The following is a 21,708-nucleotide window of genomic DNA, read 5'->3' on the forward strand; positions in this document are numbered from 1 at the left end:
CAGGAGATTCCCTGCTGAGTACAGAGCCCCATGCCAGCTTAAACCCACCACCAATGAGATCATGACCTGAGCTGAAATCATGAGTTGGACGCCTAAACCAACTGAGCCACCCAGGTGCCCTAAAAACAATGTTTTCTACTGAGATCTCTATTACCATGATGAGGCGAGCTAGATGAAATCAGAAGATAAGGTTTAACAGAATGTTTCAGAAAATCGTCTTACTTCTCATCTTCACTTTTATTGATGGATATAGACTCTGTACTGATTTCAGGAAAACTTGTAAAGAAAGGTTACGACTAGTGGAACTGAGGCATTTCCTTCATTTTCTTTTCCTTTTATATATTTATTTTTAATATATTTATTTATAAATATTATAAAATATTTATATTTTTAATATTTATATATTAAAATGCATGGAAATATTCAGATGATGTATATAAAGCCAAAAGAGAGAATTAAGAAAATTATCTAGGTCCTGCCATTGACTCTTTTTAAAAGCTTTATTGAGCTATAAATACACCTACCATACAGTTGACCCATTTAACATGTGTTGTTGTCGCTGAGTATATTTATAGGGTTTTGCAACTATCACTGCCATCAGAACATTTTCGTCACCCTGAAAAAAAACCCTTAGCTGTTGCCCTTGACCTCGGGCAACCAGAAGTCTACTTCTTGTCTCCATAGAGTTGCCTATTGTGAATGTTTCCTATAAAGGGAGTCACACCATGTGTGGTCCTTTGCGACTCGCTTCTTTCACTTCCTGTTTTCAGGGTTCGCCTGTGTTCTAGCATCTGTCAGTGCTTCATTTCTTTTTCTGGTCAGACAGTCCTCCATTGTGGGCTAACGCCCTTGTTCATTCATCATTTAATGCACCTTTGGGTTATTTCCACTTTGTGGCCATTAATAATGCTGCTGTGAACATTGGTTTAGTTGTGTGGACATCTGTATTTCTCTGCCATCAGATTTTATCCTTTAAGTTAATTGGGGTGATTTTACCATCTCTCACCCTTTTTTATTTACTCATTCTACCCTTTCTGTCTTTTTAGTTTCCCTTCCTCTTGCCTAATCCTACACTATTGAGTCCTGGCTCATTGTCTCTCATTCTCCATGAGGCTTTCTCTGATTATTGTAACTCCCCCTGAACTTACTTTCTTCACCCGTATTATCTAGTCTGTGCAGACCAGTTTAGTCCTTTATTTTACATGTATTATCTAGTCTGTGCAGACCAGTTTAGTCCTTTATTTTACATTGTTTTTATTTTTTTTCATGAGCGATAATTCTGTCTTCTTATGTACAAATGTATCTAAGAGGGAAAATATTTTATGTGTATGGTACCTGTCCTTGCCTAAATTTGAGAATATCTTAACAGTTTTTAGGATAAAATTAAGTACTTTATACCATAGCAGTAATTTCTGATTGAAACACATTGACATAACAAAGCTGTATTCTAAATGTATTTTAAGCAGTTAAGTGTAAAACTGAAAGCATTTAATCCGATCGGACAAAGTATTCAATCAGATGCTGTTTTTTTCTGATTATGGCAAAACAGTCTAAATATGCCTGCCTTCATTATGCAACCAGAACTGAGATTTACAGAGTTCCAGCACTTTACCAACTATAAAGCTCTGAGGACAGGTTTTTTTTTAAGTTTATTTATTTTATATAATCATTACATCTATTGTGGGGCTTGAACAGGAACTGAAGGTTAACCGTTGGATGTTCTTTTAACTGAGCCAGCGGGTGCCCCTGAGGGCAGCTTTTCTGATATGCCACACCACGGAGCCTTAATCTCTACTCATCAGAGTACTTGCTAAAGCCCTCTAACATAAACAGTTGCTAAGATGAACAATATGAACATAAAATGATTTGGGAACATTGGTTTAGCAAGAGTCCATTATTTCCACGTCAGTGGCTTTACCTTGCCTCTGATGGTCATGTAAGTTATGTATCACTCAGTGTAGGAGTTACTGTTTGCACTGTAGTCCATGAGCATTGTTCACTGAGTAGTATAGAGAGGAGGTAAATTAAAATTATTATAAGTGGAGGAAAGTACCATTGGCTAGTGGAATTTTTGAAAGTTTTTTCTTGAAGATTTAAAAAAAATTAACTTTTGTTTATTTACTCATAAGAGACAGAAAGAGAGGCAGAGACACGGGCAGAGAGAGAAGCAGGCTCCATGCAGGAAGCCTGATGTGGGACTTGATCCCAGGACTCCAGGATCAAGCCTGAGCCAAGTCCCAGTTCAAGTGATACATAACCGCTGAGACACCCAGGCGTCCCTTTTTTTAATATTTTACTTGAGAGAGAGAGAGAGAGAGGGAGAGGGAGAGAGAGAGAGAGAGAACATGAGTGCACAAGCAGGGGGAGGGGCAGAGAGAAAGGAAGAAGCAGACTCCCTGCTGAGCAGGAACCCTGATGTTGGGGTCTCAATCCCAGGACCCCAAAATCATGATCTGAGCCCACAGCAGATGCCTAACTGACTGAGCCACTGAGGCACCTGTAGTGAAAGTGTTTTGAAGTCCTGAGGCTATATCCTGGGCCTTATGCTCCCCATTTGCTACCGCTTTCAGTGGTATGAAGAATGATTTCAATATAACTTGTGTAAGAGACCACTTTCATTGGCCTGCCGTCTGCCTAAAATATCAAATATCATTAGAACGTAAAACACAACAACAATAATAATGCTAATTGCAGACACTTAGAATTTGGTATGTGCCACATACTCTTCTAAGTAGTTTATGTATATTCCCTAATTTAAACTTCCGACTATCACAGTGAGGTAGATACTATTATTAACTTCATTTTACACATGAAGAAACTGAGACACAGAATTTGAAGTAATTTTTCAAGGTCAAACAGCAAATGCCCAGGGGAGCTGGGAATTCAAATCCAGGCATTCTGGTTCCTACAGAGATCCTGCCTCAGAAGCTGTTACTTGAAATATCTGAGTGTCCCTGAAAGCAGCATGTTAACTTGTATAATCACTGGAATGCCCATGGTGATTTGTAAATGTGAATATTTAAAATTATAATTGATGTGGTGCTTGGAATAGAAAACTAGAAAAGTTTACCATAAGGTAATTTCCTGTCTTTCTGCCTTTGAACAATACGTAAATTTGTATGTGTACCTGATAAAATATAATTTAAAAACGTTAGAATGTTGTTTTTTAATACTAGAAGAGTGCTCAGAAAGCTTTTCTGTCAGGGGATTGTAAATATTTTGGGCTTTGCAAGTCATAGGTCTCTATTGTAGCAGTATAATTCTGGGGAAGCCTTAAATCAGTATGTAGAGGAAAATGTGGCTGTGTCCAGTGACATTGTATTTACAAAAACAGATGATGGTGGTTTTATACTAGATTGTCAGTAGTTAAAAGTATTTCTTTTCTTTTTTAGCGACAAGAAGCAAAGGAGTTACAAACAAATGTTGTAAGGTGCATTCAGAAGTTCAGAGATGACATAAAAAAGTATGCAATTTATTTTAAGATTTTATTTATTCATGAGAGACACAGAGAGAGACAGAGACATAGGTAGAGGGAGAAGCAGCCTCCCTACAGGAAGCCTGATGCAGAACTCAATTCTGGGACTCCAGAATCGTGCCCTGATCCAAAGGGAGGCTCTCAACCACTGAGCCACCCAGGCGTCCCGCAACAGGACAAGTGAAAGCAGCACAGAAAATAACTTGAGTATTTATAAAGCAGATAAGTAGTATAGTATGAGAAATATATCCATTATGATAAATACATCGTTGTTTAGCTGGGTAAAAATATCAGCTTTGTGGGATTTTGAAATGCATAATTTTTGCTTACGATCCTTTTTTTTTCTTTTTTGCTTACGATCTTTAAATTTTGTACATTAACCCCAAAACACAACCAGAAAAATGGCACAATTGCCAAATCTACTTTTTAAATTTCTAAGAATTTATGTAAGACCTTTAGATGTTTGTTTAGAAATTATGTGGTATGTTTAAAATTTGTGTCTGAGAATAAATATTTTAAAATATGCATTTTAGGCTTGAAGTTGAAAATGCCGAGTTAAAAGTTACAGTCAAGGAGCAAGCAGGCCAAATTGAACAGCTTCAGAAAGACCTGTTAAGTTCAAGTTCGGTAAGTCAGTCTCTTAATTTCTGTCCTAAGGAGAAGGAATTTTTATATCTCTAGTAGTAGTGTATAAGAACATTTTGGATAATATGAAAATTCTCACTCATAAAAATATTTATTATATTCATATGGTTGCTATTTAACTACTCTTGGTATAATTTCTCTTTATAGATAAAGTTGACTGAATGCATAAATTAATCATTTTTGTAGTAAGATTTTAATAAAAAGGATTGTGATAGCCTAAGCAAAACAGTATTTTATATATATATATATCACATTTTGTTTATCTGTCAGTGATCATTTGGGTTTTTCTACCTCTTAGCTATTGTTGGTAATGCTGCTATGAATATTGGTATACTAATGTCTGAGTCCCTGCTAATATTTTTCAATATGTTTAAAATTCCCCAAACTTTGAGTAATAATTTGATCTTGAATGCTGACTTTCTCTTGTAATCTCAACCCTTCACTGAGATTTTGAGAATGAATTACTTTACTAATAATTTGTGGTGATTTGTAATTACAAATTGGTAGTGTGTTGCCTTCATTAAGAATGACTACGAGGGGGATCCCTGGGTGGCTCAGTGGTTTGGTGCCTGCCCTGGGCCCAGGGCATGATCCTGTAGTCCCCGGATTGAGTCCCACATGGGGCTCCCTGCATGGAGCCTGCTCCTCCTCTGCATGTGTCTCTGCCTCTGTGTGTGTGTGTGTGTGAGTGTGTTTGTGTGTGTCTCATAAATAAATAAATAGAATCTTAGAAAAAAGCAGAATGACTACTAGGTAATTATGCAAACATTTTTCTCAAAGGGATGTAGTTTTCTCCTTGTTGGATTTTGTAAAGGAAAAGAGATGCCAGTGAAAAAGTAGAAATGACTGCTCAGTCAGGGCCTTAGAGAGTAACCTAGTGCTCCTAGCATTCATTGCAAGTTCAGAAACGAATGTTTTTCTATTACCTTGAGTTAATCATACTTTCAGAGATTTAACAGTCCAATCTCAGAAAAGATTAATGTGCAATCCAGGACTCCAGTTTATTGATAGGTAGTGAAAACTATATAACCATTTATAAGCAGTACAGGATTATCGTGCCATTCATACCGTCCTTTGTAGGAGTGGCTACCAATGATTTAAGATGAGAAGATTGCTTTGGGACTTCTAAGTTGGAACTATGAGGTAGATGGACCTACAACTAGTTTCTTTCAGTGACATAAGTTAGGTACATGCAAATTTCATTAAACAATCATACCTATCAGGGGAACTAGCACATTCTGTTGACTGGTCCTTTCTGTGGCCAAAGAAACATCGAAAAAAACTTTTTTTCCTGACTTCATATAAAACTGCTCAAGTTGCTTTACTGTACTTTTCATGCAGTTAACTTGACAAGGATTCTTATCTCTGACTGAGAGTGCCATGAGTTGTCCCCCTACAATATCACACAGGAATCTATTAGGAAGCCACCACATATTACAGAGTTTGTAAGAATATCCATAGATAATTCTGCATATTCCTATAGAAATGAATTAGGGTTATGGTATAAAATGATTAGCCACTTTAAGCTTACCCTATAAAATAAAAACTTAAATAGCTTTCCAGCAACTTAGTTCATAGCCCTAATTTCTCTAGAAGGTTCTCACCTCATGAATCCCCAGGACAGAGACTACATCTGTGTTAAGATATTTCATGGACACCATTTTGAGGTGAAGAAATATGGATTGGGAAGAAGAGTTAGCTCTAGCTGACTTAAGCCTCTGAAGAAAATAGTCAAGTATGTGTCTGAAAAGAACTTAGAAGAAGACTTCCGTAAGTTCACGTCTCTATGGAATAGGAAAGTATTCAAAAGGAAACAAAGGCAAACCGTTCATAATCCAACCCTTGGGAAGAACTTTTGCATTATTTTTTTTTGAACTTTTGCATTATAAAAGAAAAGCAAGACAAAGTACAATGGTCAGCATCCTGAGGGTAAAGGTGCCCCCCCCCCAGATTAAAAAATAATACACTGGGATCCCTGGGTGGCACAGCGGTTTGGCACCTGCCTTTGGCCCAGGGCGCGATCCTGGAGACCCGGGATCGAATCCCACGTCGGGCTCCCGGTGCATGGAGCCTGCTTCTCCCTCTGCCTGTGTCTCTGCCTCTCTCTCTGTGTGTGTGTGTGTGTGTGTGTGTGTGTGACTATCATAAATAAATTTTAAAAAATTAAAAAAAAATACACTCGGGATGCCTGGGTGTCTCTCTCATTAAGCGTCTGCCTTCAGCTCAGGGCATGATCCTGGAGTCCTGGGATGGAGTCCTCCATGGGGCTCCCTGCATGGAGCCTGCTTCTCTCTCTACCTGTCTCTTTGCCTCTCTCTCTCTCTCTCTCTCTCTCTGCCTCTCTCTCCCTGCCCCCCCGCCCTCTCCCTCCGTACCTCTCATGAATAAATAAATGAATAAATAAAATCTTTAAAAAATAACTCAAAGTAATCCCAAAAAGAGTCAAGATAAAATGTACAAGATTAACTGTGTGAGGTGCCTGTGTGGCTCAGTGGGTTAAACATCTACCTTAGGCTCAGGTCATCACCTCAAGGTCCCAGAATCGAGTCCTGTATACATCAGGCTCCCTCTGCAGCAGGGAGTCTGCTTCTCACTCTGTATCTGCTCCTCTCCCCATTCATGCTCTCTCTCTCTCAAATACATAAATTAAAAAAATATATAAAAATAACAGATTAGTTAACTAGAAAGGTAATGCACATCAGGTAACAGGTATTGAATGTGTGGTTGAAAATATTGTCTATGAGGAACTAGAAGGAAGATGGAAGCATACACATGACCTCAGTAAATGGGTCAAGGCTGAAAGTATAGAATAGAGCATCTGGTTTTGAAGCCTTGGGATTTGGAGAACTCTGAGAGGATGTGAAAAAGAGGAATAGCAAGGGTCCAAGGACTGAATGTCAGCGTTTGCTGTCATTTAGAAATGAAATGGGATTAGAAGAGCAGAGGGAAGATGTGGCATTGTTTTGAGCTGCTGCTGAGAAGTAAAGCAGGATCAGGACTTGTAAAAACAGATCCTTGATGATTGTCAAAACTTTTTAGTGGAATTCCAGGATTGAAAGTCAGATTTTAGTGTAAAAGACGCGATGAAAAGATGAATCTGTGGCTGAGATGACACATTAAAGAATGTTCGAGTCCAGTGAAAGGGGAAAAGCAAGATGATCGAAAATGCTGCAAGAGTAAGGAAACGTTTTTATAGAATATTGGGAAGCCTTGAATTTTATTTAGAGAGAAAAGTGGTCAATAGAAAAGAAGACATTGAAATCTTGCAGAGAAATGTTTGAAATGCTTGCAGAGAAGGAGAGTATCTCATCCTAAAGTCAGATGATCATCAAAATTATAATGGGGACAGTATGGGAATTTTTCAGAGACTGTATCTTAAGCTGTGATCTCACAAAACCCAGAGTATCTTAAGACATTGGTGAAACTGCTTCTAGGACATCTCTAGAAACTCAGATGTAAGTATAGCCACCTTAAAGATTTTTTCATTAATGTGGATTAAAAACCTCTGTATTTCCCAAGTAAATTTTGGCAATTTAAATTCTAGAAACAAAAATGATGAAAATATAAACTCAGTTGAAGCTGTTTTAACAAACATCCTTATTTTTGAGATTTCTTTTCATTGACATTTGGTTCATAACCTACATTTTATATGTATTTTATAAACCTGTCTAAACACATATTACTCATGGATTCATGAGAAATAGCATTTTATAAAAGAAGAAGGAGTCTCTTGATTTTTGAAACTAATGTTCTTAAAAAATTGTTTCCAAAGTGTGGTGATGAAAAGGAAAACCTAAAGAAATGTATGGAGTTAAAACAGCCTTTGCAGTTCAGGTTGGATCAAGAAGTGAAGAAAAATGAGGAATTGGAAAAAGAGAATACTGGGTAAGACTAATATTTCACATCACTTTAACCATTAATTAACTAATTTATCTGTAATTGTAGTTTATAAAAACCTAAATAGAAATTCTTGCCAAAATACTACATTTACTCTTCCGTGATTCCTTAAATAATAACAACAATGCCTTTGACATATATTGTCAACTGCGCTTTTCATTGTCCACCGTGAATTTTTTCTGCAAGATATCTTTGTTCTTAGGTAATCTTTCCTTTTAATAGTGTTCTTTTCTTAGAGCAGATATCCTAATCTCTAAAAACTTAACTGTGTCATATAACAACATCAAAAGTTATCTTGGATTTGCTTGTATTTCTTTTTATTTTATATTATTTATTTGAATTCAAATTAATTAACTTATAGTGTAATATTAGTTTCAGAGGTAGAGTTCAGTGATTCATCAGTCTTATGTAACACCCAGTGCTCATGCCATCACGTGCCCTCCTTAATCCCCATCAGGCAGTTACCCCATCGCCCCCAATCCCTTCCCCTCCAGCAACCCACAGTTTGTTTTCTAGTATTGAGTGACTTATGGTTTGTGTCTCTTTCTGATTTCATCTTGTTTTACTTTTCCTTCCCTTCCCCTATGCCCGGAGCCAAAGGCCTACTCTCAGCCACTGAGCCACCCAGGGGTCCCAAGATTTCATTATTTATTGGCTGAGTAATATTCTGTTCTCTCTCTCCCTCCCTCTCTCTCTCTCTCTCTGTCCAATAAATAAATAAATATGATTATTTATTTATATCACACCTTCTTTATACATACCTCTTTCAAAGAACATCGGATCTCCTAGTTTGGCTATTGTGGATATTTACTGGTATAAACATATGGGTGCAGGTGCCCCTTTGGATCCTGACCAAAGTGATCTTTGGGATTCATACCTTCTAGTGCAATTGCTGGGTTTTACATAGGTAGCTCCTTTTTCAACTCTTTGAGGAACCTCTGGTACTGATTTCCAGAGTGGCTGCACCAGGTTGCATTCCCACCAACATCGTAAGAGGATCCCCCTTTCTCTGCATTCCTGCCAACATCTGTCATTTCCAGACTTGCTAATTTTGGCCATTATGAAAGGTGTGAGGGGGAAACTCACCATGGTTTTGATTTGTATTTCTCTGGTGCCAACTGATGTTGAGCATGTTTTCATGTGTCTGTTGGCCATATGTATGTCTTCTTTGGAGACATGTCCTTTCATTTCTTCCCATTTCTTCATTGGGTTATCTTTCTTTGGGTGTTGACTTTGATTAGCTCTTTATAGACTTTGCATACCAGCCTTTTATCTGATAAGGCATTTGCAAACACCTTCTGCCATTCTGTCAGTTGTCTTTTGGTTTTGTCAACTGTTTCCTTGCTGCGTAAAAGCTTTTTATCTTGATGAAGTCTCAGTAGGTCATTTTGGCGTCTGGTGACATGTCTAGCAAGAAGTTGCTGCAGCCAAGGTCACAGAGGTTGCTGGCTGTGTTCTCCTCTAGGATTTTAATGGATTCCTATCTTACATTTGGGTGTTTCATCCATTTTGACTCTATTTTTGTGTATGGTGTAAGAAAATGGTCTAGTTTTATTCTTCTACATGTGGTGGTCTGATTTTCCCACACCATTTGTTGAAGAGACTGCTTTGTCTCCATTGGATTTTCTTTCCAGTATTGTTGAAGAGGAGTGGACCATAGAGTTGAGGGTCCACTTCTGGATTTACTCTTCTGGGCCATTGATTGACATGTCCGCTTTTGTGCCAGGACCATACTGTCCTGTTGATCACAGCTTTGCAATGGAGCTTAAAGGCTGGCTTCTAATGCCACCAGCTTTGGCTACGTTTTTCAACATACCTTTGGCTATTCGGGGTCTTCTAAGGTTCCAAAGAAATTTTAGTATTATTTACTCCAGCTGTATGCAAAGAAGTTGGGGGCAGCCCAGGTGGCTCAGCGGTATAGCTCTGCCTTCAATCCAGGGTGTGATCCTGGAGACCCAGGATCGAGTGCCACGTTGGGCTCCCTGCATGGAGCCTGCTTCTCCCTCTACCTGTGTCTCTGCCTCTCTCTCTCTCTCTCTCTCTCTCTCTCTCTCTCTGTGTGTGTCTAATGAATAAATAAATAAAAAATCTTAAAAAAAAAGTTGGTAGTATTTTGATAGAGATTGCATTGAATGTAGAGATTGCTCGAGCTTGCATAGACATTTTAACAATATTTGTTCTTCCAATCCATGAACATGGAATGATTTCAGTTCTTTATGATTTCTCAATTTCTTTCCAGAATGTCCTGTCTTCTTCAGAGTACAGATCCTTGTCTCTTTGGGTGGGTTTATTCCAAGGTATCTTATGGTGTTTAGTGCAATGGTAAATGGAATTGACTCCTCAGTTTCTCTTTCTTCCATCTCATTGTTAGTGTATAGAAATGCAACTGATTTCTGTGCATGGATTTCCTATCCTGCTGCTTTGCTGAATTCAGGAAAGGGTCCTAACAATGTTGGCGTAGAGTCTTTTGGGTTTTCCACATAGGATATCATGTCCTCTGAGAAAAGTGAGAGTTTGAGTTCTTTTCTGATTCAGACGCCTTTTTATTTCTTTTTGTTGTCTAAATGCTGAGGCTATGTCGAACAACACTGGTTGTCCAGAGAGTGGACCTCCCTGTTGTGTTCCTGACCTTAGCGGCAAAGCTCTCAGTTTTTCCCCATTAAGAATAGCATCGGGTGTGGGCTTTTTGTAGATGGCTTTTATGATATTGAGATATGCTCCCCTCCTCCCTGCACTGTGAAGAGTATTGATCCGGAAAGGGTGCTGCACTTTGTCAACTGCTTTTTCTGCATCTCTTGAGAGGATCCTATGGTTCTTATCCTTTCTTTTATTTCTGTAGTGTATCACATTGATTCATCTGCAGATGTTGAATCACCCTTGCAGCCCAGGCATAAAACCCACTTGGACATGGTGAATCATCCTTTAATGTACTGTTGAATCCTCCCAGCCAGTGTCTTGTTGAGAATTTTGGCATCCGTGTTCATCAGGGATATTGGAGTGTAATTCTCCTTTTGGGTGGGGTCTTGCTCTGGTTTTGCGATCAGAGTAATGTTGGCCTCACAGAGAACACTGGAAGGTTTCCCTTCCATTACTAATTTTTATAAACAGCTCCGAAGAATAGATTAATTCTTCCTGGAATGTGTGGTAGAATTCTCCTGGGAAGCCTCCTGGTCCTGGACTCTTGGTTGTTGGCAGATATTTGATGACTGCTCCCATTTCCTTGCTGGTTATGGGTCTGTTCAGGTTTCCTGTGTCTTCCTGTTTCAGTTTTGATAGGAAGGGATCCATTTCTTCCAGATTGCTTACTTTGTTGGCATATAGTTGCTCAGAATGTGTTCTTATAGTTGTCTATATTTCTCTGGTGCTGGTCGTGATCTGTCTTCTTTCATTCACGATCTTATTTCTTTGGGTCCGTTCTCTTTTTGATATGTCTGTCCAGGGGTTTATTGATCTTATTCTGTCAAAGAACCAGCTCCTGATTTCATTGATGTGTTCTACTGTTCCTTTGGTTTCTATTTCATTGATTTCTGCTCTGATCTTTATGAATTCTCTTCTCCTGCTGGTTTTAGGTTTTAATCTTCTGTTCTTTTCCAGCTCCTTTAGGTGTAAGGTTAGCTTGTGTACTTAGGACCTTTCTCATTTCTTGAGAAAGACTTGTATTGCTATATACTTCCTTCTTAGGATGACCTTTGCTACATCCCAGATGTTTTGAGCAGTTGCGTTTCCATTTTTGTTTGTTTCTATGAGGTTTTTAAAACTGTGCTTTTATTCCCTGGCTTGATTCTTTAACCTCCGTGTATTTGAATTCTTTCCAAATTTCCTCTTGTGATCAAGTTTCAGTTTCAAAGCATTGTGGTCTGAAAGTATGCAGGGAATGATCCCAATCTTTTGGTATCAGTTGAGACCTCATTTATGACCCAGTACGTGATCTAGTATGGAACATGTTCCATGTGCACCCGAGAAGAATGTGTATTCTGTTGCTGTAGGATGGAATGCTCTGAAGTTATCTGTGAAGTCCATTTTGTGCAGTGTGTCATTCAAAGCCCTTGTGCCCTTGTGGATCTTCTGCTTAGATGATCTGGCCGTTACAGTGAGTGGTGTGTTAAAGTGCCTACTATTATTGTATGACTATCAATGTGTTCCTTTAATTTTGATATTAATTGGTTCATAAGGGGGTCTGGGTGGCTCAGTCGGTTAAGCCCTTGCCTTTGGTCAGGTCATGTTCTCAGGGTCCTGGGATGAAGCCCTCATCAGGCTCCCTGTTCAGTGGGGAGTCTGCTTCTCCCTCTCCTGCTGCCCATGCTTCTGTTCTCTCTCTGTGTCAAATAAATAAATAAATGAAATCTTAACAGAAAATCGGTTTATATAGTTGGCTGCTCCTACTTTAGAGGCATTAAAACTTATAATTGTTCAATTTTCTCTTTGGATAGACCATTTAATTATGGCATAGTGTCTTTCTTCATCTCTTAATGCAGTCTTTGGTTTAAAATACAACTTGTCTGATATCAAGATTGCCACCTCAGTTTTTTTTTAATGTCCTTTAATATGATAAAATGGTTTTCCACCCCCTCACCTTCAATCTGGGGTTTTCTTTGTGTCTAAAAATGAGTCTCTTACAGATAGCATATCGATGGGTCTTGCTTTTTTTTTTTTTTTTTAATCCACTGGGATACCCTGTGTGTTTTGGTTGGGGCATTTGGCTTGTTTACATTCAGAGTAACGATTGAAAGATATGGATGTAGTGCCATTGTATTACGTGTCAAGTCTGTGTTTTGGTGTACTGTGTCTGTTCCTTTCTGGTCTGTGTTATTTTTGGGCTCTCTGTTTTCTTAAAGGTTCCCCTTGCAGGGCTGTTTTAGGGATCACAAATTCTTTTAGTTTCTGTTTGTGCTGGAAGCTTTTTATCTCCCCTTGTATTTTGAATGAGAGCCTTGCTGGATAAAATTCTTAGCTGTAGATTCTTCTCATTGAGCACCCTGAGTATATCATGCCAGCTCTCTCTGGCCTGCTATCTCTTTGGATAGATCTGCTGCCAGTTGAATATTTCTCTCCTTCTTAGTTCAGGGCCTCGTGTTCCAAGCTGCTTTCAGGATTTTCTCTTTGGGTCTGAAATTTGCAAGCTTTGCTTGGAGATATTGACCTATTTTTTATTGATTTTGAGGAAGGTTCTCTGTGCCTCCTGGCACTTGAGTGCCTGTTTCTTTCCCCAGATGAGGGAAGATCTCTGCTATAATTTGCTCAAATATGCCTTCTGCCCCCTCCTTCCCCTCTTTTTCTGGGATCCCCATTATTCTAACATTGTTTTGCTGTGTGGTACGAATCATCTCTCAAATTCTCCTGTCATAGTCCAGTGGTTGTTTCTCTTGTTTTTCCTCAGCTTCTTTATTCTCCATTGTTTTGTCTTCTATATCACTACTTCTCTGTGAAGCCTCATTTATCCTAGCAGTTAGAACCTTCATTTTTGATTGCATCTCACTAAGATTAGCCTTTTTTATCTCAACTTGATTAGATATCAGTTGTTTTATTTCTCCAGAAAGGCATTCTCTAGTGTCCTCTGAGTGTCTCTTAAGCCCAGCTATTATCTTGATGGTCATTATTCTGAACTCTCGCTCCAGCCTCTTCCTTCTATCCATGCTGATTAGGTTCCAGGCAGTCAGTACTACCTCTTGTTCTCTTTGTGGCGGTGAGTTTTTCCATCTTGTCATTCTGTCCAGAGAAGAAGAGATGAGTGAGAGAACAGAATAGAAAAATATCAAGAATGACCCCAGATAAATACATGCTAAACAAATCAGAAGAGACCCGAAGCCAATTTAAAGGTTAACAAAGGAGATAATAGAATTAGAGAGATCAAGAGAGCAGAGCAGTACACCGATACTATGTGAATTTTGGTCTTTTTGTTAGGAAATTGCATCCCCAAATGGTTAAGAGGAAACCTTGTATATATACAAAAATAAAATTAAATACAAGGAAAGTCTAGAATGTAAGTGTAAAAATGGAAATTAAAAGTCAAAATAAAAAGGATATTATCAGAGATCCCTGGGTGGCGCAGTGGTTTTGCGCCTGCCTTTGGCCCAGGGCGTGATCCTGGAGACCCGGGATCGAATCCCACGTCGGGCTCCTGGTGCATGGAGCCTGCTTCTCCCTCTGCCTATGTCTCTGCCTCTCTCTCTCTGTCTTTTTTCTCTCTCTCTTTTCTCTCTCTCTCTCTCTCTGTGACTATCATGAATAAATTTTTAAAAAAGGATATTATCACCCAGTTGAACAGAACTGAGCAATATACCATATCCTATGTCTTTTTGTTAGAGAAATATATCCCAAAGGAAAAACAAGCAGGACTTACATGTATATAGAAATAAAATTAAGTACGGTGAAAGAATAGAATGTAACTCTGAAGGTGAAAGTTAACCAAGTCTTGCAAAAAGTGGTCACTTTTCTATTTGTAGAAATGCTGCAATTCTTTCCTTAGATGTCTGGTTGATTTCACAGGTGTTCAGAATGATTTGAAAGCTCTCTGGCTGAATTTCTGGGATCAGACAAAACTATGTTCTCCTCTTGCTCTGCCATCTCTGACTCAAGTGGCTTACATTTTCTTCCTGCGTTTTCTAGTTATAAAATATGTCATTCATACAAAAATACATGTCTGACTTCATGAAGAATAAAATGAGCAACTTCACTACTCAGATTTTTAAAAAAGTCTTTCCGATGTCTCTGAAGCTCCCACCTGGCTTCCTTTCTGCTTATTTGCTGAGTATTTAAGTTTTGCTCTGATCCGCCAAAACTTTTCTGTCATTCAACTTTGTTTCTCTGCATTGTTTGGCATCCTTCACTTTCCTAAGAATGTACTAGCCAAGGTATTAGATTTTTGTTTAAAACAGTCTCATAGGCCATCATCATACATTCTCTCTCTGCTGATTTCCTTTCTTCTAAAGCTCTGCCTCTTCCTTCTTCCTCTGAATTCAAACTTTATAAATATTTTTCTTTCCTGTTTCTCTTTCTGTTTTGAATGATCTCCTTTGATGTTTTTTGTCTGTATTTTCTTTCCTTCTTTTAGACTGGGGTAGGTGGGTACCAAAATGTATTTTTGTGTCTTTATAAAACATTAATAGATGAGGATGCTTTTCTTCCTCACCGTGGATTACTAGCCTCTACTACCTAATAATAGATTAATTTTTATATTCACATACTGAAAATAGATATTAATAATAACTTACAAGAACTCTTAATATAGTTACCCTGTTAACCCTTCAACTGCCATATGTGTCATAAAAATCTTTTCCATATTTTTTTACTTAGCAATGTAATTTAGTTGGTATTCTCTCAAACAATGAGAGATTGGAACAAATGAGATATCATAAGTATAGATTTGTTTATGTGATAGAACATATTATCTATTTAAATAAGTATTAAATATTTCTTCTTAAAGGACCTGACTTACTCATTCTATACCTTCTGCAGGCTTAAGAACCACTTAATAAACATGTTAAGAAGGATATTAAGTAAATATGAAAATGGAGAGCTTCCTTTCTATGGAGATTTAAAAACCAGTCAAACGGAAATGGAAATTCAGATTAATATGCTAAGACAGAAGGTAATTTTTAATTAGTTTTGGGACTCTAAAATCATTGGGAAATAAATCCCTCTGTGCTTTGAGCAGTAAAATACAGATTTTCCTAGTAATCTTACATACTTGATATATATTTTTGGTAATAACTTTATTGAGATATAATGAACATAAGATGCATATTCAGGGATCCCTGGGTGGCGCAGTGGTTTGGCGCCTGCCTTTGGCCCAGGGCGCGATCCTGGAAACCCCGGATTGAATCCCACGTCGGGCTCCCGGTGCATGGAGCCTGCTTCTCCCTCTGCTTGTGTCTCTGCCTCTCTCTCTCTCTCTCTCTCTCTCTCTCTATGTGACTATCATAAATAAATAAAAAATTAAAAAAAAAATTAAAAAAAAAAGATGCATATTCAAAGACTACCACAATCCATTTTAGAACATTTTGTCACCGTAAAAATAAACCCTATGCCCTTTAACTGGCACGTCATGCTAGTTTCCCCCTCCCTATTCTTCTTAGCCATAGGTAGTCACCGTTCTAGTCTCTGTCTCTATCGATTTGCTGCTGATTTTGGACAGGTCATCTCAATGGAATCACCAAATATTTGATCCTTTGTGACTGCCTTCTTTGGTTTAGCATGTTTTTAGATTTATTTTGTGCCATGTGTCAGAACTTTATTATTTTTTTATTTCTGAATACTATCCCACCATATGGACAGCCCACGTTTTATTTATGTATTTATCATTTGGTGGACGTTTGAGCTGTTACACTTTTTGGCTGTTGTTAATAATGCTGTTGTGAATACGCATGTACAAGCTTTTGCGTGAACATTTCACTTCTCTTGGGTATATACTTATAAATGGAATTGTTAGTTCATATGTTAAAGGACCTTTAACATTTTTGGTTTAAACCTTTTGAGGAACTGCCAGACTATTTTCCAAACTGGCTGCACCATTTTACATTTATGTCACCAGTGTTTGAGGATTCTCATTTTCCCTGATTCTTGTCAATGTTTGTCATTATCTGTTGTTTTTGTTATAGCTATTCTATTGGGTGTAAAATGACACGTTGTAGGGGTATTTTCATTTGTTTCAAATTTTTATTTGAATTCTCGTTAGTTGACATATCATGTAATCTTGGTGTCAGGAGTAGAATTTAGTGATTCCTCACTTAAATACCCAGTGCTCATCAGTACAAGTGCCTTCCTTAATACCCATCACTCATCTAGTCCCCCCTGCCCACCTCGACAGCAACACTTAGTTTATTCTCTATGGTTGAGAGTCTCTTATGGTTTGCCTCTCTTTCTCTCCTTTTTTTCCACCTTCCCCTATGTTCATCTGTTGTTGGCTTTTTTTTTTCTTAATTCCACATAGGAGTGAAATCATATGGTATTTGTCTTTCTCTGACTTATTTCACTTAGCATAATATACTTGTTGAGTTCCATCTGTCTTGTGGTTTTAATTTGCATATTTCTTAGAACTAGTGATGTTGAGCATCTCACTTTATATGTGGTCATTATTCATTTCTATATCTTGCTTAAAGAACTAATCATTTATTTTGCCCATTTTTATATTGGACTGTCTTTTCATTATTGTAAGAGTTCTATCTATATCCTAACTACAGACCCCTTATCAGGGATATGATTTTCAAATATTTTATTCATCACCTTGCCTTTTCACTTTTGCTTGATGGTTACATTTGAAGCATAGAAGCTTTTATTTTTTAGATTTTGATGAAATCCTTAATCTGTTTCTGTCTTTTGATGCCATATTTAAGAAACTGTTGCCAAATGCAATCACGAACATACACACCTGTTTTTTCTATGAGTTTTATAATTTTAGCTCTTAATATTTCTTTTCTTTTTTTTTAATATTTTTTTTCAATTTTTATTTATTTATGATAGTCACAGAGAGAGAGAGAGAGAGAGGCAGAGACACAGGCCGAGGGAGAAGCAGGCTTCATGCACCGGGAGCCCGATGTGGGATTCGATCCCGGGTCTCCAGGATCGCGCCCTGGGCCAAAGGCAGGCGCCAAACCACTGTGCCACCCAGGGATCCCTAGCTCTTAATATTTCATGTTAAGTTTGTACATATGTTGTGAGGTAGAGGTCTAATTTTATTACTTTGTGTGTGGATATCCATTTGTCTCAGTACCATTTGTTAAAAAGACTATTCTTATTCCATTTTAGTGTCTCGACACCCTTGTTGAAAATCAATCCACCATAATTTGAGAGTTTTTTTTTTTTAATTTTTTTATTTATTTGTGATAGTCACAGAGAGAGAGAGAATGAGGCAGAGACACAGGCAGAGGAGAAGCAGGCTCCATGCACCGGGAGCCCGACGTGGGATTCGATCCCGGGTCTCCAGGATCGCGCCCTGGGCCAAAGGCAGGCGCCAGACCGCTGCGCCACCCAGGGATCCCCTTATAATTTGAGAGTTTATTTTTAGATTCTCAATTCTAATACATTGACCTATATGTCTATCCTTAGGCCACTACCAAATCAAATTTTATGAGAATTCTTTCCTAGTCCTCTTGCAAATTACCACTCATTTATATTACAATTATGTAATAAGTCAATGTAGTAGAACCTAACTTTACTCCTGTAGAGACTTATACTTTTTGAAGGAGCCTTTTGCCAGCTTATGTCTTGCTGACTACCTGACACAATGAGAAGCCAGGCTCAAAAAGATAGAGTCCCGTTTCTCTTCTCCAGTAATACCTGTAGTTTCTCACTCAGTGCCTCCCGCATCCATTTCCATCGTCTTGGTTGTAGGATCCACTGTCTACTATGTACTTCGTTGTGTTTTATTAACTTGTTATAATGCATAGACTCACCCATAGATTTCACCATCTAGGATATAAAGGATTAACTCTGGGTTATCAGCCTTCCTGTTTGGAAGTCTTGCTAATCCATCATCTTAAAGTTCACAATTAGATACTCTTTTGACCTGGTTCTTGTGCATACAAGACTGGCGCCGATCCCGTTCTTGGCACAGATCCTACATTCTTGGAAAACAGAGTTGCCTGTATCCATCTTCTTTTACTGAAATAGAAAGATATGCATAGCTGTACTTTGATAGGTCAATACGTAATTAATAGAATAAACATTTCATTACATTATGTCAAGAATACACCTGTAAAATATCTTGTTGCATTTAATTGAATTATCAGGGAAGCCCGGGTCCTCAGTGGTTTAGCACTGCCTTCAGCCCAGGGCGTGATCCTGGAGACCCAGGATTGAGTCCACGTCAGGCTCCTTTCATGGAGTCTACCTCTCTCGCTGCCTGTGTCTCTGCCTCTGTCTCTCTGTGTGTGTCTCTCATGAATAAATAAATTAAATATTTTTAAAAACAATCAAATTATCAGAGACAAATAGTAGGCGAGCAATTTGAATCACAAAAAAATTTCAAAGTGAACCTATATGATATGGAGAAGCATTCTAGTACGATATAAAGATGAGATAGTCTTACTACCTTCCCTGAAAAATAAGCTTGCAGTAAGATAAAGGAGAAATTATATTTAATTTAAGTGTGCCAAAGGACAATACATTTGTTTCGCTAATGAAAAGATTAGAAATTATTCCATAACGTTCTCCTTATGTCATCACTGATGAAGGGAGAATGAAGATTATTGATTTAAAAGCACTCAATGCTGCCTTTCTTTTAGAATTGCAGTTACTTGAATTCAGATAAAAGGTTCCGTTTTGCTTATTAAACTTTTACTAGTTGTTCAGCTGTTATACTTCAAATCACATGTCTCTCTGCTTGCCAGTCGTTTTTCTCCCCTAACATGAGGGGAAATTTAAAAGAGGAGTTCTTGTCTAGTTTTAATAATTTGTAATTGAAGGGATTCTTTAGAAAAAATGTCTTAGAGAAAGGAAGATGGTGGCAGGGTAGGAGGAGCCTAGACTCACCTCATCCCACTAATACAACTAGATACCTATCAACTCATCCTACATACCCCAGAAATCTACCTGAATACTGACAGAACAAAGGTCACAACTAAAGAGAGAGAAGAGGCCACTTTAAAGAAAGTCGGAAGTACAGAGATATAGTTTAGAAGAGAAAGAGATCCTATCTGCAGCAGATGGGAGGGAGTAGTGGTCCCAGCGAAGGGCAGGAGAGAACACCTGGGAATGCACGTAGCCACTGGCTTGGAAAAGGAGAGTGGCTGAATTTCCTGAGTTCTTGCAACTATGGAGGGCTTAAAGCCTGGAATTTTAAAGGTTATTGGGCTTGGCTATGGTAGAATGTGTAGGGCACTATACTTGGAGAGAGGCACACAGAACGGAAGCAGCTGGCTGGTGACATTTCCCTCCCCTGGCCCTGAGCACAAACACAGAGCCACCTGTGGGAATCAGTGCCACTCTGACACCAGCTGCCTAACTTGCTTACACCAGCCACCACCCGTTTGCACTCCAGGGGAACTGCCCTTTTGAATCATGCTTGCCTCAGTTCCAGCACAGCAAGCCCTTCCCCCAGAAGACCAGTACAAACCCCTGCGGACACCATGTGTCCTGACCAGAGTTTTGCAGGGTCTCAGTTCCAGTGGACTGTGACAGGTCTCATTTCGCAAGCTAGTTCAAACCCGCTAGATTCAGGCCAAGTACCAAACACTGCCCACAGCAGATACTGAGAGCCTATCTCTCAGATGACTGGCCTGAGGGATAGAGGAGCCAGAACCCAGTAGCAGAGTGCATGCCGCACACCCTGGAGACCCTCCCTCAAGCACCAGGCCCTGGGCACTACGGGACCATTTTCAGTGGTCCATTACTTTCAGGAACAAGTGACATAACTGGCTTTTCTAACCCAGAGAAACTGTCAGAGACCTAGACAAAATGAGAAGACAGAGGAATTTATCTCAAATGAAAGAACAGGATAATGCCACAGGGCCAGAGATCTAAGTGAGAGAGAGAGAAATAACGTGCCTGATGGAGGATTTAAAGCAGTGACCATAAGGATGTTCAGTGGACTTGAGTAAAGAATGGAAGACATCAGTGAGACCCTTACAACAGAGATAGAAGAGTTTAAAAAGAATCTGAGATGAAGAGTGCAATAAATGAAATTAGAATACAGATCTGGAATATTCTCTAGACTAGATCATACATTAGGCCACAAAACAGGCCTTAGGAAGTACAAAAAGATTGAAGTCCTACCATGCACCTTTCCTGACCACAATACTATGAAACTAGAAGTGGACTACAAAAAACCGTCTGAAAAGACCACAAATACATGGAGGTGAAATAACATCGTACTATCAATGTGTGGGCCAACCGGGAAATAAATGAAGAAATTTCAAAAGACATGGAAACAAATGAAAATGAAAACACAATTGTCCAAAACCTTTTTTTAATGTTTTTTTTTAATATTTATTTATTCATTTATGATAGAGAGAGAGACAGAGGAGGAGGGAGAAGCAGGCTCCATGCCGGGAGCCCGATGCGGGACTCGATCCCGGGTCTCCAGGATCACGCCCTGGGCCAAAGGCAGGCACCAAATCGCTGCGCCACCCAGGGATCCCCCCAAAACCTTTCAGATGCAGCCAAACTGATTCTAAGAGGGAAGTATATATAGCAATACAGGCCTACCTCAAGAAGCAAAAAAAAAAAAAAAAAAAATCTCAACACAAACTAACCTTACACCTAAAGAAGCTAGAAAAAGAACAACAAATGAAACCTAAAGCCAGCAGAAGGATGGAGATAATAAAAATTAGAGGAAAAATGGGGGTCCTGGGTGGCTGAGTTGGTTAACTGACCAACTCTTTGATTTTGGCTAAGGTCACGTTCTCAGGGTCCTGGGATTGAAGCCTGCTTCAGCCTCCAACCTCAGTCTACTGGTGGATTCTCTCTCTCCCTTTTCCTTTGCCCCTCCCCCCCGCCCCAATAAATAAATCTTTAAAAAAACATTAGAGTGGAAATAAATGATAAAGAAACTAAACACAAATAAAAATAGAACAGATCAACAGTAGCTGGTTCTTTGAAAAATTTAATAAAATTGATAAGGCTCTAGCCATAGTTCTCAAAAAGAAAAGGGAAAGGACCCAAATAAAATCACACATGACAGAGGAGAATAACCAACACTGCAGAAATCCAAACAATTATAAGAGAATATTATGAAAAATATATGTCAACAAATT

The 21,708-nt window shown here is 38.7% G+C and overlaps 1 protein-coding gene across 6 annotated transcripts in view; it reads left to right on the forward strand.

The window, feature by feature from the left end:
- Nucleotides 1-21,708, forward strand: part of LOC140629427 (ankyrin repeat domain-containing protein 26-like) — a 171,683-nt gene that overhangs the window by 100,397 nt on the left and 49,578 nt on the right. For 5 of the 6 annotated variants that reach the window (XM_072818893.1, XM_072818895.1, XM_072818894.1 and 2 more), the window contains exons 23-26: nucleotides 3,393-3,463; nucleotides 4,009-4,102; nucleotides 7,893-8,005; nucleotides 15,473-15,605. In XM_072818893.1, coding sequence (XP_072674994.1) covers nucleotides 3,393-3,463; nucleotides 4,009-4,102; nucleotides 7,893-8,005; nucleotides 15,473-15,605 — 411 coding nt within the window. The remainder of the gene's footprint in view (nucleotides 1-3,392; nucleotides 3,464-4,008; nucleotides 4,103-7,892; nucleotides 8,006-15,472; nucleotides 15,606-21,708) is intronic. The other variant, XM_072818898.1, reaches the window with a different exon arrangement.

This window comes from Canis lupus (genome assembly GCF_048164855.1).
Source record: "Canis lupus baileyi chromosome 5 unlocalized genomic scaffold, mCanLup2.hap1 SUPER_5_unloc_4, whole genome shotgun sequence".
Classification (NCBI taxonomy): Eukaryota; Metazoa; Chordata; class Mammalia; order Carnivora; family Canidae; genus Canis; species Canis lupus.